The 16,205-nt window shown below is 40.6% G+C and overlaps 2 protein-coding genes across 3 annotated transcripts in view; one reads left to right on the top strand and one right to left on the bottom strand.

Moving 5' to 3' along the window:
* Positions 1-12,956: 12,956 nt before the first annotated feature.
* On the bottom strand, positions 12,957-14,516 carry LOC148216704 (protein BTG1-like). Its single transcript, XM_088134100.1, has 2 exons — positions 14,173-14,516; positions 12,957-13,599 (listed from the first exon to the last, which is right to left on the bottom strand). The coding sequence occupies exons 1-2, from the start codon at positions 14,288-14,290 to the stop codon at positions 13,247-13,249; spliced, it is 471 nt and encodes a 156-aa protein (XP_087990226.1). The 5' UTR covers positions 14,291-14,516; the 3' UTR covers positions 12,957-13,246.
* A 280-nt stretch (positions 14,517-14,796) lies between these two features.
* Positions 14,797-16,205, top strand: part of ATRIP (ATR interacting protein) — a 28,853-nt gene continuing 27,444 nt past the window's right edge. For both annotated transcript variants that reach the window (XM_088134097.1, XM_088134092.1), the window contains exon 1: positions 14,797-14,955. The gene's annotated coding sequence lies outside the window, so the exon portion shown is untranslated. The remainder of the gene's footprint in view (positions 14,956-16,205) is intronic.

The following is a 16,205-nucleotide window of genomic DNA, read 5'->3' as shown; positions in this document are numbered from 1 at the left end:
AACTGCTTTTTCCAGTGAGTTTGATCACATGACATGGCTGAAATAAGTAAGCCAGAATTTTGTGATTTTGCCCTCCAGCGATATGTCTGGTTTTATACACTCCAGTACTTGCTTGTTCGTCATCTTTGCTGACCAAGGAATGGACAGGAGCCTTCTCCAACACCACAGCTCGAACAAGTCGATTTTCTTCTTGCAAAGTTTTTTCATTCTCCAACTTTTGCAACCATAGGTAGCTATGGGAAACACGATAGTGCAGACTAATCTGCATTTAGTTGCCAGGCTGATGTCCTTGCTTTTCCATACTTGCTTCATGCTCATCATTGCTGTGCAACCCAGTGCAATTTGACACTTTATTTCTGGACTGCATTCACTGCTTTGATCAATCTGTGATCCTAGGAAAGTGAATTCTTGCATGCATTCAATCTCTTCACCGTCAATAGTTATTCTGACATTTCCATTCCTTGCAGTGGTCATGAGCTTGGTCTTTTTGATGTTCAGGAAGAGGCCAAATTCTCGCTTTCTTCTTTAATCCTTTTGATCAGATGTTTCAGGCCTTCTTTGGTTTCTGAAAGGAGAGTTGTCTTGTCAGCATATCAAAGACTGTTGATGTTCCTTCCTCCAATCTTTACTCCAATTTTTGATTCTTCAAGTTCCAGCTTCCTCATGATCACTTCAACATACAGGTTGAATAAGAAAGAATGCAACCTTGCCGTACTCCTTTCTCTATCTTGAACGAATCAGTGACTCCATATGGTGTTTGCACAGTAGCTTCCTGATTTGTGTACAGTATATACAATGTACACTATGTACAGTGGCACCAACTTGACCAGATATGTTTGTACCCCTAGATCTTCTAGGGCTCTCCATAGCTTGTCATGATCAACAAAATCAAAGGCTTTCTTGTAGTCAATAAAGCAGATGTAGATGTTCTTTTGATATTCTTGAGATTTTTCCATGATCCAGTGTAGATTTCCAATATGGTCATGAGTTCCATGAGCCTTTCTGAAGCCAGCTTGAACATCCGGTAATTCCCTTTTGATGGTTGGTCCCAGACATTGTTGTATGTTGTTAAGGAGAATCTTGCTAGCATGAGGGATGAGGGCAATTGTGCAATAATTAGAGCAATCGAATTCCACTGGCAATGGAATGAACACTGATCATTTCCAATCCTGTGGCCATGTGTTCATTTCCCAAATTTTCTGGCACAGGCTGTGATGGTTGTGGGAGGTACAGGCCTCAGCAATTCTGCAGGGATGGTATCAACACCTGGGGCCTTGTTTGACAGTTGGCTCATTGCCCACACAACTTCTTCCTGAAGGATGCCTGGTTCTATTTCTGCTACCCTTTCCTCACATCCTGAGAAGGCTGGGCCTCTTTGTTGCTGGCATACAGCTCTTCTGCATATTCTCCCCACCTGTTCTTAACACCTTGTTGGTCAGACAGTTCTTTCCCTTGCTTGTTTTTGATGATGCTTTTATGAGCAGTAAATGGTGTTCAAATCCTTTTGATTTGCGCAAATGCATTCCTGGTATGGCCTTTCATGCAGTCCTCTTCTAGCTGCTTTCAGTGCTGGTCCCAGTAAACTTTGTTGTCTTTCCTTGCTGCTCTTTGGAAATCTGCATTCAGTCTCCTTGCTTCCTCCCATTTGCCTGCTGCTTTGGCTGCCTTTCTTCGTTAGGCTATTCTGATGGTTTCATCTGAGATCCACTTGCACGTTTTCTCTGACTTCTGTATGGTACGTGTTCGACTGCTGTTTCAATGATGGTTGATTGAATTTTCTGCCACAGTTCGTTGGACATCTTCTCAGCAGTCCAGCAGTTCAAACCTATTTTTCACCTCCATTACATACTGGAAGGGATTTTGGTGATGTCAAACTTCTTTGGTGGTGCTGTCTTTTTGATGCTGCATAATTTGGCTCTGATCTTAGCCATCAGCAATTCATGATCTGAACCACAATCAGCATCCGGATATGTCTTGACAGTAAGCATTGAACTGGACCATCAATAGCTATATAGCACATGATTTCAGTGCAGTTTATTTGGTGTGGTCCAAGTGTATAAGTGACACTTGTGCTGTTAGAACACAGGTATTCATGATTCAAAAACGATTTTCATGGCAAAATTGAACCAAACGATTGCCTGCATCATTCCTCTCCCCAAATCCAAAGCTGTCAGTGATGTCTGTTTCTGCTTGGCTGCCAACTTTTGCATTGAAATCACCCAGTATGTAAACAGTGTCTTTTTTGGGCACTTGCTTCAGAGTTTTTTCGATGCTGGCATAGAAACCCTCTATTTCAAGCTCTACTACATCAGTCATTGGGGCATAGACTTAGACAACTGTGATTTTGAGGGGCATGGCACAGATTTGGATGGTCATAATGCAATCATTAACTGAGAAACTTTCCACTGCTTGGGTTTCTTGTTTGTGATAAATTCATTTTCCTGGTGTCATGTCCCGAGTAATAGATAGTGAATTCCTCAGACTGGAAACAGCCATTGTCCATCCAGTGTAGCTCACTGACGCCAAGGAGGTTGATTTTCAACCTGGTCATCTCCCATTTGATGATATCCAATTCACCCTGGCTTATTCCTCGGACATTCCACTTTGCTATCCAATGTGTCTTTGTGGAGCACAGCCCCTTGCTTTCACCAATGGCTGCATCAGCAACTGGGATTCCTGCTGGATTTGCCCCAAGCGCATCATTAATGCCTCACCGCAGGTCCTTGCTCTTCCCCAGTAGCTTGTTGGATACCTTCTGACCTGGGGGTCCTACCATTGGGCACCAAATCTGATTAATTTGAGAGCCTTTCCATAAAATTTTCTTGGCAAGGTTTTTACAAGGTAGGTCACCAGGTCTTACCTCAGCCCTCACCATTTATCCAGGCTTGGGACCAGCATGCAAGTGCATGGCCAATCAAGACTAGGGGACTGCTAAATCTATGACTGGTTAAGACCCTGTCTGTGCATGAGAACAGGGTGCAGGATCCAGGACCTGGCTACTCAAGGCCAGGTGATCAGTTTGACTTTGAAGTCTCTCTCCCTCCCAGGAACTTTGGAGACTTCCGAATCCCTGACTAATTTTTGGGTCCCAATAAGCTTACTTAGCATGACTCATATTGGGATCCAATACACTAACAACTTTTGAGTGCTGTTTTTCATTAAAAGTAATGCCAGGGTGCAGTGGTACTAAAGACAAACAAAAACTTTCCTCCCTTTTAGACTTATTTTATAGTCGGCTCAATGGCATGACTGTGAATTCTGACCACTCTCACGTTGGAAGCCTTTGGATAACAGGCACAGCTCCCATAGAGCTGCAGTTATTTCACAACCTAAACTTTTGATTTTGTATTGGCACAATATGCATATTTATTAAAATAGCAAGGTGATTCCAGTTTCTAATAATATCAGACAGCTTGCTGACATGAAGACCTGTATTTGATTACTTTTCAAATGGCAGATGATCATACTGTCAAGTAGATCATAGAAAATTATCCTACTGGATGACAGTCTGCATGTTGACATGAAAATGTTCTTTCAGTGCCTTCACAGGGAATTTTTAATTCTGTTTTTCTCTCTTTTCTCTACCTATTTTTCACCAGGAATCACTTATGATAGTGACCCTCATGTATTTTCTCATAACTTTGAGCAGAAAACCAGATTAATATCAGATGAAAGTAGCCATGTTACCAGTAGCTCTGGTAGTGCCTAGCAAACCTCAGTCATATAGACCAATTTCTTTACTAAATATCAGTTACAAGATAATTACCACTATGCTAGCTGAACATATGAGGAAGTGTATTTCTGAAATTATATACACAGATCAAACATTTCTAAAAAAGAAAATTAAAGATAATAGCAGATTTATCATAAATGCACTAGAATGCATCAATATTAAGAAAAAGGCAGCAGTAATATTTTTAGATGTGAAAAAAGCCTTTGACAATTTGGAATGAAGCTTTTATTTGAGGTCTTAAAATGAATCCTGGAGAAGAATTCAAAACTTGGAGTGGTGAGCATATATCAACAGCAAATAGCAAAGATTGCAGTGAATGTAACACTCCCCGCAAACTTTTCAATTTCAGTTAGCAAAGGCACAAGGCAAGGGTTGCCCCTTTACTATTTATAATCATTCTGGAAGTCTTGGCCAACAAGATCTGAAAAAAATAAAAACAGATAATTGGGATCAAAATTTAAGGGGAGGGATACAAATATAAGATGAAATATTATGCAGTATTAACAATTATGAAACCAAGAAACTCCATACGGCAGTTGATGAAACTAATCAAAGATGTTGGTTGCTTTTCTGGATACAAAATCAGTGAAAAGAAAACAAAGATAATAGCAAAGGATTTAACTTCTGAGGAAGAAACTTTTGTGAACAAAAGAGACTGGCTGTGATATAGCAAAAGATCCAATGAAGCATTTAGGACTTTACTTGACAAGATGCAATAAAGCCATATTTCAAAACAATTATGATAAATGATGGAAAGAAATAAAAGGTGAAAAAGCTTAAAACTTTCCTGGCTAGGATCTCTGGCGACAATAAAATGAATGCATTACCCAAGATAAATTTATTTCAAATGGCACCATTTAAAAAAAACAAAAATTACAATAGATCTTTAGAATATATCCTTTTCAATAAGAAATAATATTTTAGAAATGATCTCATTGCATTTATGTTGTTGGAGATGCAGTGAAATTAATGCTTTGTTTAAATTTATTGTTCCATTTGGGTAAGAAGTAATGATATGCATTAACTCAACTTTGAGATTTAATATTTTCAGATGTTTATACTTCTTTGAAGTTTATCACATGGGAGTTGGCATCTGGACAAAGAAAATGGACTTATAGCCGAAAGACTTACTCTTTAGCATTGAAAAGGCAAATATACAACTCCAACTATTCAGTGGTTTGCAGAAGTGATTAATATAGATTAGTTCTGGATGACTATAATGAATCATGGCTTCAATTTTTTGATATTTGTATATCTGTAAATATAGGTCCTGTTTGTTTTTGTTTCTTTTTTTAGCTTTTCTTTCTTCTTTTATAATCTTGAGAATTCTTTTTTTATATATATAGTTAATTAAAAAGCTAAGAAAAAATAAGAGAAATCCCTAGCATGTAACATCTCTGAAAAACTGACCTCCAAGACGCATTGCCCATGCCTCATCATCCCTATTTACCTGCAGCTCCAGAGAGGCAAAGGCCCTTGTGTCTGATTAGCAGTTGATCAGATGCTGAACTCTGCTGCTCTGAGCAGCAAACAATAGGGAAGAAGGTCCTATTATCCCCCACGTAGTCTCCTGTATGAAGGGGTGGAGTAGATGAAGGACTTGATTTCACTTGAGGCTTGCAAGATGGATGGACTGTTCTTATAGCTGCATTAGAACTACAGACAATAGTTTCACTATAAGTGTACAAGTTCATGATAAATGTGAACTGTATCACTTATGGATGTGATCCAGATTGTTGTTTAAATTGCAGAGAAGATTATGTGATTTATGCAAATCTATTTGTAACACTACTTGTGGGCATGTTTTGCTATAATTTTAAGAAGGAAGGAAGGAAGGAAGGAAGGAAGGAAGGAAGGAAGGAAGGAAGGAAGGAAGGAAGGAAGGATGGAAGGAAGGAAGGAAGGAAGGAAGGAAGGAAGGAAGGAAGGAAGGAGTTTTCCAGCCATACTTTTAACAGATGGATTAAATATGGGAAGTTACTTCGGTCTGCTGAAAAGGAAAAAAAATAGCTTAGGAGTAACTGAAAGTCCCAAACAGTGAGCTAGCTTTTACCAATACTTTAATGGCCAAGTATAAAACATACACAAGGAATTTATCTTCGGTGATAACAGCAAAATCAACGGTGCGTTTGGATAAGAGCAAAAAAAAGATCACATGGTATTCAGCAAAGCAATGGCACGAGGGAAAAAACTATTCTGATGTCTGGATATTTTAACATAAGGAGCTCTATGGCGCCGTCCTGAAGGAAGAAGTTTCAATTTCACAGTACTTTTCCCCAGGCTAAAATGTGTTAAATGAAGCAAGCCCTTGCTTGCTTTTATATTTTCAAAGTGAGACTGGCAAATACTCTTTTTTTTTTTTTTTGCCTTTGTGCAAATGAGATCTTATGTGCTTGGCATAAACTAAGTATTTAGTTTGCCAAAACTTCCTAAATCTTAATACTGCACTTGCTCACTGGAGATGGGGCATTTGCCAGAAATATCTTTCTCCTTTCTCCCTGTCCAACCCGGATTTTTTTGTTTCCCTTCAGTTTAAAAAAATGTTAAGTAACACATAATATCTGATTCACAATATGCCTCTGCCTTTGTTTTAATAAACACAAAGTTGCTCACAATGACAAATGACTGAAGCCACTTTTCTCATTAATGCAGACTTCCCTAATCTGGTATTTTCTAGAGATACTGGACAATGATTCATATCAGTCCTCACAAGTATGGAGATGTATGATCACTTAATTAATATGCCATCTCATTTTATGGCTCTTGGTGGTTCATAACAATTATAAAATACAATAACAACTTCACAATAAATTGAAGTTCAAATTAAATTAAATTAACATTAAAATGTCATAATACATCCCTAACGCTGTCACAATTCATTCCTAATCCCGCCAGAATAATTCAGTTTTAATTAGCCTCTAGAAGACTATTAATAATGAGCGCAATTTTGTGTACAACAGGAAGCAATTCTAAGGGACTGGAACCATCACACAGAAACAATGCCTTTAGGCCTCAGACCGCTTACTAGCTGAAATGGGGCACTACTAAGAGTATCTCCCAGGAGAGATGCCTTGGATGGTTCAAATTTGGTTGGAAGAGATAGTCCCAAAGATGCCCAGGTGCCAAGTCATATAGGTTAAAACCAGCACTTTGAATTGTACCCAGAAATGTATTGGTAGTCAGTGGAGAGGCTACAGAATTACTATCACATGGTCATAGTATCAATCACCCACCAATACATGGGCCAACACATCCTGGACCAGTTGCAGTTTCTGAGTGATCTTCAAAGACAGTCCCATGTAGAGTGCACTGCAATAGTCCAGACATGAGTCACTGTAGCAAGGTCTTCCTGCTTCAGGTACAGCCATAACTAGTATACCAGGGGAGCTGGGCAAAGGGCTTCCTGAAAGTAAGAGAGACAAGAATTCTCCTGTCCATGTAGTAAACTTAACGTCAGGAAAATATCCCAGTAATAGAAACTCCAATGTGATGGAAAGAAGAGGAAGGAATAAACAAAAGCAGCAATAACAAAAATCTTTTCTAAATGTCCCCTTCACTGATGCCAACAAGTTGCAAGAAAACCTCAGGGGAAGCTTCATGTAAGGGAAGTTTCCACACATATACTGCCAAGGCAGTGCCACTTACGCGCTTCCTTTATATGAATCAGATGTAAACATTTCTAAAGTGTTATCTTTTGAAAGACCAGTACTGACCCTTCAAAAAAGACACTTTTAGGTGTTTTGGGTATTTGTAATATTTGTTTATAGCTTCTAATCTCCCTCCCCTTTAGTCTTTGGTTGTGGTGGAAAGAAATAATGCCAAATCAGTAAGATATTTTTTTCCACATACAAAAATTATACTCCAAGCTCCTAACAGAAGGCCTCAGGAATGTGTTTATGGTCCACTGTTCTTGATACCTTCCATTTAATTTAATTTTTGTCCCTTAGTGTTCAAGTGAATTGTTTGATTTTAATTTTTTGTCCTGGAAATATACCCCAGAATTGGCTTTTCATTAATATACTCCTATATCTATAAACTTTCTGATGCCATGTAAAGTGACAGAAGAAAGTGACAACAATGAGATGAAATTATGAAGTAACCAAATGTAGCTTTTAGGGCTACAAAAAACCAGTGGAACACTAGATGGCAACAAGGAGGCACAGAAACATGTAATTTATGCTAGCCAGTGGTTCACCAACTTTTTGCAACTCCGGTCTGATAATTCTAGCTTTAGCAAGTATGTGATATCAGTAGTTTTGCAGCTGGAATGTTGTACTAGATAGTCAGATCCAGCAAGACTCTCAGGTTTTTATCTGCATGTACATTTGAAGAATCCTCAAATTGCCATTTTCCTGCTAAGGAAGTTACCAGTTCTTGTACCTAAGGATTCTTTTAACTACCCTTTCCATATATGACACCCTGCAGTTGTTTGGGGATAGCATCTCCCAGAATTCCCATTTGTACAGTCCTAATACATCTGGAGAAAGCCAAATTGGGTGAGGCTGATTAAAACATTGGTTGGCTACTTATTGAATGCACATTTAAGTTGTTTTTCAAGCCAAAGAACCACATAGCATAAATTAAACTATCCACAACTTACCTTCAGTGACAAAATAATATTAAATAGAATAGAGAAAAACTTTATAGGATAGTGAACTATAAAACAGCAGTGGAGGGGAGGGAAAAGGTCTTAACACTTTGTCATTAATAGGGAACCAACTGGGCTGCCTCTTGACACCATGACAAGAAAAGCTCTGATTCATATTCTGACCAGTCAGACCTCCAATTGCAGCAGACCATGGATTCTAATGATGATTCAGAAGTCTAAGATGACCTCCATATCCAGGAAAAACCCATTAGTTACTAGATATCTCTGGTTACTCTTTAAACTGGGAATGAATGGAGGTAGAAGTCTCCGGTAATTTTCAGCTACCTATTTTGTAGAATAATAGCATGGGAGGAGGAAAACTTGTTAGATGGTCATGAATTGCCACAGGAAGAATAATCCAGAGATAAACCTATTTCCATAAAACAAAATACTACAATATGGAGATAAATCCTGTAATTTTTCATGTAGGAGTACATTTGTTTTTTTATCAATAGAATTTTTTTCCAGGGAGCTCTTCCAAGTGCATTAAAAACTATCCTGGGGGACATTTTACTGTAAATTAGTCATTTATAACTGATAACGGGCTGCTAACCTGAATAATGGCACATAACCTCTAACTGTATTGTGACACTCCCCAATACTTGTATTTTATTTATTTTTAGTCAAGCTTCATGTATATCTTATAAAAGCCTTGACATTTACATAATCTTATCTGCTTATCAACATAAGTTTTATATTATACTGGAGTTGTTCTTGAAAATGGCCTAGACATTTCAGTACAAACTGGTGCAACAAGAATATTGCCCTGAGCTTTGCAGAGAGCTAGAGAGGTGGCCTTGAAGCAAATACTTATATAAGCAAAAAGGACAGAAACATTCCCTATGTTCTGAGAACAGAGATAGTATTAAGAAAAGACTTGGGATGGCCTCTCCCTGGTTCGCTGGGCATAACAGGAAGGGGAGAAAAAGCACCATCAGACTTGCAAGATTTTGTTCTTACAGCCAATCCCAATAAAGGAGAATTCTAGTCTTCCTGTGGAGTTGATTTTCAGGTCTGGCCTATGCTGCGGGGCTGACAAGCATAGTTGTATTATCCCAGTTCTAGACAATAATCACTGGTTCCCATTCCTTCCCAATTCTAATTTAAGGTGCAGATATTAACCAGCCAGCCCTCTATGGCTAGGGAAGACCAGCTTCCTTTCCTTTAGGTCAGTGTTTTTCAACCTTGGCAACTTTAAGATGTGTGGACTTCAATTCCAGGCTGGGGAATTCTGGAAGTCCACACATCTTAAAGTTGCCAAGGTTGAAAAATACTGCATTAGGTCATCCTTGGGGGCCCTGCTGTGTGCGCCCTCCTGGCTGAGGAGCAGTCATTCACTCCCCTTGCATACAGATCTTGGCATGTCGACCCAATTGCTGTGCTGTTTCTCTACACCAAGCCAAAAGCTTTTTATTCTTCCAGACATTTTAACACTACATGGTGATTTTTAATGAATTTGCTTGATTATTACTTTTACTGTTTGTATACTGCAGTTTTAATTATAGTTTTGATATAGGTACCATTTATACTGTGATTTTAATTTGTTATCAACCACGCTGGGAATACCTGATGTGAAATACCCCATGTGGAAGGATGCAAAATAATTAAGTATGTTTCTTTAACTGAATACATCTGGCTTCCAGGTACACCTTTTTTCCTCCTTTGGGCTTAACATTGGATCACTGCCTCTGACCTGTGGAGGTTTCCTCCTTTGCTCATACTTTCAAAAAGTCTATTAAAAGGAAAATAGCCTCCAATTTTGAATGTAGATTTTACACTACAGAATACAATCTTTTATAGTTCTTTTCCTACTCACTCTGAAGTTGATCTGGGGCATGTGGAGCATGGCAGAGAAAAGAGGGAAGCTGAACCCCAAGTAACTTATTTAGAACGCTTTGGGCTCTAATCTACCATTTCCTTTTTCACACAATGTTCATCATGTTACATACATCATGTGTACATTAAGCATGATTATGAGAAGTAGATTTAATGTGCCATGTGTTTCTTACTGAATAGTCTTTTTATTTTTAGCGTACAGTTCAGCACTAATACATTGTTTAAATCTATGTCTCCAAATGCCCAAGAATTCTTTTATTGCAGTTACATGTGAAATTACAGTGGCAAAATCATTTTTGCACCATAAAATTGATAATAGAAACCTATACATCCAAGTTTGTTCAGAAGTAGATGTCATAGTTCAAGAGGGGTTACTGAGAAATAGGTCAGCAAACATGCCACAGGATAAGTACGTTTGAATTCTATATTACACATATAAGGGGTCAAATAGCATTTTAAATATGCAGAATTCTGCATCAGTATGAATAATAATATACTGTGGCTCAGAAATTACATTTTAGAAATCAAATAAAATTAACTGTTATGACTTAGTTTAATAAAAAAAATCAATAGGGCCAAAATACCTAGTATATACAATATATGATTAGCATATAAAATCTCTCCATAGACTTATATTAAACAACTCACCTGGTAGCCTATGGGAGACTAGGGACTGCATTTCACTGTGTGAACTGAAGTTTGTTCCAAGTGTCCTCCATAGCCAGCATGAAAACCAAGCTGACTGGCAAGAGAGAAATTAATGGGTCTATGCATCCCTCCTCCCTCAACTTGACAAACAGCCTTTTTTTTTTTCAACTAGCCTGCTAAGAGGCTACTAGCCTGCATTTTCCAGCTTGACAGGCATTCCCTTTCTCCATGGCCAGCACAATAATACTGCTAGCCCCTTAGCAGGCTAGTTTTCAGAAGTCTGTATTTCAGTGGTTTATTTACAGAGCTCTTTGGCATGCATGTTACTGGCGCGCTAAGAACACACATCAAGACATTCAAACAAATGTTGTTGATAATAACCTTTTATCTTCCAAACATCTTTGTGAATACTTTAAATGATTTAGTAGCTAATACACGTTCTCTTAACTCCCAGTTTTGGAACAATATACAGTAATTGCTTGTGGGGGGAGGGGGAAGGAAGAGGAAAGGAAAAAGCAGTATTCTTCTAAGCACAAAGAATATACAATGCTGACAATTTAGATTCATCTCCACCCACCTGGTTTATATTACTGTACAGAAAAGTAGTACTTTGTAGTTTTCCCCTCTTTATATAAAATCCTTTCTCTGGGACAGTTTAGTTCTGGGATTTTATATGGTTCTGGATTCCAAGCAGAGAATTTTTGGGGAGTGGATTTTTATCCTTGAAAATATAATTGTTTATGTATGATCTATATGACGTAGGTGAATAGATTCAACTACAGCAATGATGGGTGCCCTGTTGGAGGGCCTGAAGGGCCAGATCATCTTAGACAGGGTCTATCTCTGTGGTGGCTAAAGTCGACACTCAGCCAATGGCACATAATCTTTTTCAAAAACTTGAACTTTCTTAATTTCCTAAGAACTTACCAGGATTTGGAGTATAAAATACTCCTGAGTTGCACTGACCAAAAGAGAAGTGAAACAAGCTTATTCCCTGTAAATTAAACAGCTGCTTTCAAAAGCAAACTATATTCTCAATATATTTTAAAATTAAAATAACGTTAATATATTAAAATTCATATTTTAAAATGTTATACAGCTTATTAAACTGTTTTTATTAGAAATCTCAGTTGTAAATATGGGTTGTATTTACTAAATTTTAAAACAGTTGTGATCCCCTTCTTTCAATCCATTCTATGTGTCACTTTGAATCTGTCCGGGCCTTGTTAATGTGACATTTAGTAAGATACACTAGAGGTTAACAACCTACAATGCTCTCATTCATTACATACAAAACAGAACTCTACTTGGTATGACAAGCCTTAGGAGAGTTTTTAATAGCTTTTTGGATTCTAAAACACTGAATGTGAGGCTCTTTTTAAATTTAATTTTGAAAAGATCAGTAGCAAACATTTTTAAATATCCCAGAGACAGTAGGTAAATAGATTTAAATATTGGTTAAAATGTGTTATCAAATTGACATATTTAAAGTGAAATCACAACTACTTTGAGAATACTTCTAACTGACATGAATGGAACATAATTCCATTCATATAAGCTGCTGAGTCTTTTGAATTGGGAAAGATAGAGATATATTTAATAAATAAATCCAAATTAGACATTTTGGATCAAAACAAACTGTTAGACTATTTAATCCCAAGAAAGCATTCACAATTATATTCTGAAGGCTTGAATAATTGTTAAATTTAACAAATATATATTGGATATTTTTAGTATAAAGCTATGTTAAAAAGATATTTGACTGAAGAGGCAGGAATAAACCATTGAGCACACTTCTACAATTTTCAAATTCCATGGCTGACAAATTTTGGGAAACTTTAAAAAGTATTCTGGATACTTAATCAAATCATACTTGTTTTGCACAGCAGTATTTACATCCCCGAATGGTATGTACAGCCAAGTTATTGGGTAAGTTTAAAAAATCCTATTGATTGGAGTATCTAGTGCCCACCCACCTCCCTATCCCTGTTTTCTTTCTTATGTCCATCCCTACGTTATTGCTCAAGAAATGCAGCGATGATGGAGGAACACTATTGTAAAGTAAAAGTCATTATAAAAATAAAAAATAAATGAAATTAATTTCATTTTTATTACAAATAGCCAAGGATTTTTTTCCAAAATATAAATCTGTAAAACAATTGCATTGACTGTACAATTTCATTTACAGTATACAATCCAGAAAACATGTAAAAGAACTGTTTTTATACATTAGCCCTTGGCCACAAAACAAAGAGTTTGGCAGTACTACTACAACTTTAATGACTATGGGGTGAAAATCAACATATCAATTACATCATCTAACTTCATTATCAAAGTGGGATACATACATACATCATTGTACAGGGAATGTTTTTTTTTTTTTAACTGGAAACTGTCATCATGTTGTAGTTCTTGGAAGGGCTGGCTCTGCCAATTCTCCACTCCTCTTTACAGCTGCTTCTGCTCTCCAGAGCTTTGGCATTCTTCATGGCTGGCTCAGGGCCTTCGTAGAGGACGCAGATAGACCCATCTTCTCCTATACGATAGGACACCTCAAACGGGTCAACCCAGAGAGTTAGTTCGCTGGGCAGGAGCTGGAAGAGTCTCTCATGGCTTAGTCCAATCATGCCTGCTGCCTTGCCTATCAAGGGGTCCATCTTGTGATTGATCCTAATGCAGCGGTACCCAGAGCCTTTGGAGGGCATCAGGGGGAACCAGTGGTGCTTATAATGGTCTGCAAACAGGAACAAAGGAAAAACGGGAGAAGGGTTACAGCCTGCGCAGCCGGCCCTCGGGCGCTCCAGAACGAGCCGAACCGGGCTCCCCCCCGGCCGGGGACCGCAAGCAGGGACGGGGTGGGGGTGGGGACTGCAAGGAGAACGACCCCCGTCGACCAGGAGGAGCCGTTCGGCCAAGTCCGACGCCGAGCAGGAGGTCCCGCCGCCCAACGGTGGGTGGGCTGGGGCAGCCGAGCGCGGAGGGGGCCCGAAGCTGCTCCAGGGACGCAGGGGCGCCGACCGGGAACGGGCGAGCGGCGCGCGGGCCAGGAAGGGATGCCCGGCGGGGGGCAGGAGGTGGCGGGACCCGGGGAACTTGGAGCCCGGCACAGGCGCCGCGGGAGGCTGCTGTCGCGCCGCGGACGGGACGGGACGGGACGGGACGGACAGACGGACGTCCTCTTTGGGCAGGCGGCGGCGCGGGCTGCCGCGCAACGGCGCCAGGCAGCTGAGGGGCGCCGGGCTCTGGCTTGCTCGTCCCGGCGGCGGCGGCGGCGCGGAGGCAGAGACGTCTCTCGCCGCCGCCTCACCTCGGAGTGCCTCCTGGAGGGACTCGCTGAAGCAACGCAGCTCCTCGTCGTCGATGCCGCCGGGCGTCCTGAGGAGGCGGGTGATGAAGCCCGCGGCCGTGGAGATCTCCGTCTTCATGGCTCTCCCCAGGCAACTCTCGCTCTCTCGCTCTCTCTGCGGGCTGCGGAACGGCGAAGGCGGCAGATGTTGCGGGGAAGGGAGGGGTGACACAGCTGCCGATCGGCGCCGCCGGCTCAGCTGCTGCTGCCGCCGCCGCCGCCGCCACCCACTCAGCCGCCGCTGGGGAGCCGAGCGCGAGGAGTAAACAGATCGGGGACACAGAAGACGGGCGGCCGTCCCCTCCGCCTCCACACACGGGGGGCGTGACCAGCAACAGCCAATGGAGGCGAGGGCAGGCGGCTACCTCACAGAAACTGGGGTTCCGTCTGGAGGACGCGAAACCGCGTCTTCCGATTGGGTGAGAAATGACACGCCGTCTCGTGATTGGCCGGGTCGGAGAAAAGGAAGCCGCTGTCTCCTATTCTCCCCGCGCGGAAAGTTAGAGAGGGGCGGGACCCAAGGGCCCACTGATTGTTTGTTCTCTGCGTCAGCGCGGGAGGGAGGTGCTGGGGCAGAAGACGGGCGCTTTCCTCCGCGCGGAAAGTAGAAGAGTTCGGAGGCGGAGGTGTTTACAGGCTGGTGAGCGGAGGAGGGGGAGCGTTACGTCTCCTAGCCGGCGAGGCAGCCCGGAGTTGGTTGTAAAAGCGCGTGATGCGTTTTCGCAAAAGCACACAGGAAATGGGGTAGGAGTTTGCTCACCTGGGAAACTGTGGGCAAGGTGGTGCAATCGGGTGACCATGTAGTTGAAATATGTGGCGAGAGCTGGATGTGTCACAGGACTACTGCGCCAGAAATGCCACCTTGAACATCTTGCGGAAGGGCGGAGTAAAAATCTAATCAGACAATGCGGTGGAGGGGTTAAGGTATTGGAGTAGACGCAAGGAGACCCAGGTTCTAGTCCACCTTCAGCCGCGGAAGCTCCCCAGGTGACTTTGGGCTAGTCACTCTCACCCCAACCTACCTCACAGGATTGTTGTTTTGGGAAAAAAATAGGAGCTCTCTGTACATCCCCTAGAGCTCCTGTACAAAAAGTGGGATATAAATCTACAGTAATACATTTCTTAGCCTGATTGCCACTCCTGTCACTAGGACTGTAGTGCATCTTGAAAATCCAAGGAAGCCGTAACAAAAGATTATTGCTCATATAAACTTTTGAATTAAAAGTTCAGTGGTGTTAGGCAAGGTAATCGTATCCACAAATAATATGTTGGTATAAAGGTAATAGATCTGTAAATGATTTTTCCAAGGTTTGTGGACACATTTACCACTCAGGAAATGTATTGCGTACTTTTGGAGTAACATTATTGGGCAGTCCTTTGGTTTGTACTATTAATAAACTAGTCGAATGTTACTGCTGTGTAGTGTAAGGAAGCTAGATATACACATGCTTTTATCAAGGGTAGCAACTTTATTTGGGCTGCTGTACATCATCTCCTATTCCAGGGGAGATGAAAAGAGGTGTGATTCAGAAATATGCCTTGCATTAGTATCAGTTGTATAGCACTTCTGTGTGGTGCTTATTCTGATGTTGAATGAGAACTTTGCACAATTTCATGCAAGGCTGTGGCATTTGAAAGAACAAGGCTTTTAATGCATGTAAATAAATGATAAAACACATGGGGACTGAAAATATTACTGAGGGAGCTTCACTTCTCTATGGCCCTATTAGTTGTGCAGAGCTGAGATTTGAATGAAATAAGAGATGGCAGGTTTCAATAAAGTCTCAAATAAAAAGCTTTTAGCAAGCTGTATCATTGTTTCATGTGTTTAATCAAATCCTTTTCTGATATCTGAGAATGTAAAAAGTGCCTTGTTGCATAAAACCCAAACTACATTCAGCAAGATGTGCTATTGAGAAAGGCCAGGAGTTGTCCAGTGGTTTCAAGTATCCTTCCTCTAAAGATCAAAGCATCTCATGCTGTTAGGAGTAGCA

The sequence above is a fragment of the Python bivittatus genome, unplaced genomic scaffold (genome assembly GCF_059951505.1).
Source record: "Python bivittatus isolate LINGU-HERP-01145 unplaced genomic scaffold, Pbiv_v1 ctg000080_np1212, whole genome shotgun sequence".
In the NCBI taxonomy this organism is placed as follows: Eukaryota; Metazoa; Chordata; class Lepidosauria; order Squamata; family Pythonidae; genus Python; species Python bivittatus.
This window is presented reverse-complemented; position numbering and strand designations above follow the sequence as displayed.